The sequence below is a fragment of the Pelodiscus sinensis genome, chromosome 30, assembly GCF_049634645.1.
Source record: "Pelodiscus sinensis isolate JC-2024 chromosome 30, ASM4963464v1, whole genome shotgun sequence".
NCBI lineage: Eukaryota > Metazoa > Chordata > Testudines > Trionychidae > Pelodiscus > Pelodiscus sinensis.
The window spans coordinates 5,763,680-5,766,201 of record NC_134740.1 but is presented as its reverse complement, the minus strand read 5'-3'; the positions used below and the strand labels follow the sequence as shown (position 1 = coordinate 5,766,201).

The 2,522-nt window shown below is 56.9% G+C and overlaps 1 gene segment (V, D, J or C); it reads left to right on the top strand.

Moving 5' to 3' along the window:
- Positions 1–552: 552 nt before the first annotated feature.
- Positions 553–2,180, top strand: LOC142821231 (immunoglobulin heavy variable 1-8-like). The segment is given in 2 exon segments: positions 553–607; positions 1,828–2,180. Coding segments are annotated over 2 exon segments (408 nt in total).
- The last annotated feature ends 342 nt before the right edge of the window (positions 2,181–2,522 follow it).

Sequence of the window (2,522 nt, the reverse complement as noted above, 5' to 3'; positions counted from 1 at the left end):
CCCATCCCTTCTTACTGTGGCTCCCCTTGGTGCCCCGGTAAGCGCATCTCCTGCTGCCTGTCCTGGGTCTGGGAACAGTTCAGCTCCCCTATGAAGTAGGGTTGTGACGTCAGCTCAGAATGCAGCTGGGTGTCAGCCTCCGGAAGGGAGAGGAGTCGAGTCAGGTTGGAGGCCTGTCGCTGGGCCTCAGGTGCCCTTGGCAGGTGGCAGATGGAGTCGGCGCTTCCTGCTGCCTCCCCTGTGTGACCTGCCAAAGGAAGAAGCGAGGGAGGGATGGGACAAAGGAGGAAACTCAAGCTGAGGGAGGCAGGGCAGTAAGTCAGCGCCACAGCGCGACTCACTGGGCTTAGCAAAGCGCCACCCTTTGTGCTGCCAAAACCTGTGGGGTGCGGCTGGGTGCGGGGAGGCAGAATCCTGTGCCTGTCTCATGGCATCCCGGGGGTGGTGACTATAGTCCAGGAGAAGAGGGGGCTTCTGGGTGAAAAGGAAACCGGCAAAGCTGTGTCCGAGTGGGCATGAGCCGGCGCTCTCTTTGGCCCAGCTGGGTGGGCGATGGTGGACTTCATGGGCTCCCCGCCAGCTTTTGTTGTTATTCGTGGCTTTGCATGTGGGGTGGGGCTGCCTCTGAGCAACAGGGATCCACGAAGTCTCCACCTGCCCTTCCGGCGGTGCAGTCCGAGGAGCGCATCCTAGAATGGAATGTCTGGGACCTGACCCAGAGCTCTCGGGGTAAAAGCCTGATGCTCTACCAGCTGCGCTAATGAGTAACCTTCGAAAAGGCTCCAGGCTACTGGTAGGAGAGCGAAATGGTTCCTACGCGCACCAGCCGCGCAGAGCCACAAGGGGGCAGCAAAGTGTCACGTGGGAGCACGAAGCGTTTCTTCCCACAGACTGACGCTGGGCACAAGATCAGGGAATTCCCGCGCCCAGCGCCCAGGGCCCCTCGGAGGGTTTGTCAGCCACAACGATCGGGCCCATTTCATCCGGGCAGGGGGAGCCCTTGGTTCTGGTCTTCCAATTTCCTTCATCTCGCCTGTTACATTCCGAGTTCACAATAGGAGGAATTTTCCTATTCAGTCTCCCAATTCACTCCGAGCTCAGACCCATGTCCACGTGCTTCAGTGTCCGCCGGGATCGGGACCCGAATTTCATTCGTGTGTTTAGTGCCCGCCAGGACCGCGCCCCGCACAGTTCTCCCGGCGTCTATTTGTACAGGCGGGTGACGCTGAGGTTTAGTCAAATGACGAGGCGGTGCCAACATGCAAATGAAGAAGGAAAGTGACTGATAAGGCCAAGAAGCGGCCCTCCCTGAACAGCTGCCGGCAGAGGAAGGGTCGCTAGTTCCCAGGCACGGAACGGAGGCTGAAAATGCTCCGTCTGAGCCTCTTTTCCTTGTTAGCAGCTCTCTCGGGTAGGTGGATGAACGCACCGGCATCAGCTCAGCACAGCTGGGCCAGGGGAGGGAAGATGGTTGTAAGCTAGGCCAGAGCGGTGCGGGTCAGGATTGTAAATTCTCTAGCCTTGAAGAAATCACATAGATTGAGATTTTGAACCGTCAAAAAGATTTTAATACCCACGTTCATCATTTGTAATGGGACCTGGGTGTCCAAAAACTCAGAGAGCACACTCAAAATCTTCCTGCCTCAGTTTCCCCCTTTCAAAATGGGGATAACTGTACCTCCCTACAGCACAGGAGGGTAGTGCAGGTAAATTCCTTTTGACGCACAAGCTGATCAGCTTCTGCTGCGAGGAGAGGAACAGAGGATCTTGGATAAACCTGGGAAGGTGGGGACAGACGGGAATTAACTGTGTTTTTATGATTAACAGGTGCCAGCTCCCAGGTCCAGCTGACCCAGTCTGGGGCAGATATCAAGAAGCCCGGAGAGTCTGTGAAGCTGACATGTAAAACCTCCGGCTACACCTTTACCAGCTATTGCATCAACTGGGTCCGGCAGACTCCCGGGAAAGGCCTGGAGTGGATGGGCTACATCTGTCCTATCGATGGTAGCACTGGCTCCGCCCCGGCCTTCCAGGGGCGAGTCACCATGACCAGGGACAACTCCATAACCACGGCCTGGCTGCAGCTGAGCAGCCTGCGAGCCGATGACACCGCCACGTATTACTGCGCTCGGGACACAGTGACACAAACCGCAGCTACAGCCCTTCACAAACCCCAGTGAGAGAACCCAGGGCTCCTGCTAATTCCTCACTCACCCAGGCCAGTGATTGCTCGTGTGAACCCGGGTCATTACTGCCAGTGACATAGAATCAGAGACAGTTAAAGGGCTTTAGAGCCCTAAGTGCCTAAATCACTTTCCAGGGTACGACTCAGTTCCTGGAACACAGTCAGCTCCAGCTGGAAGGGACCGGAGCCATCGCAGCCGCTGGAGAAGCTGGATGTGTTTGGAGCAAGGGGCAGGTGTGACAGCGCGTTGGGGGTTCCCCGTCTCCTGCACCCCGAAATGGCACAAACAGACTACACCAGCCAGTGGAATTGAGGGTGGTTTATTGCTCCTCCAGCA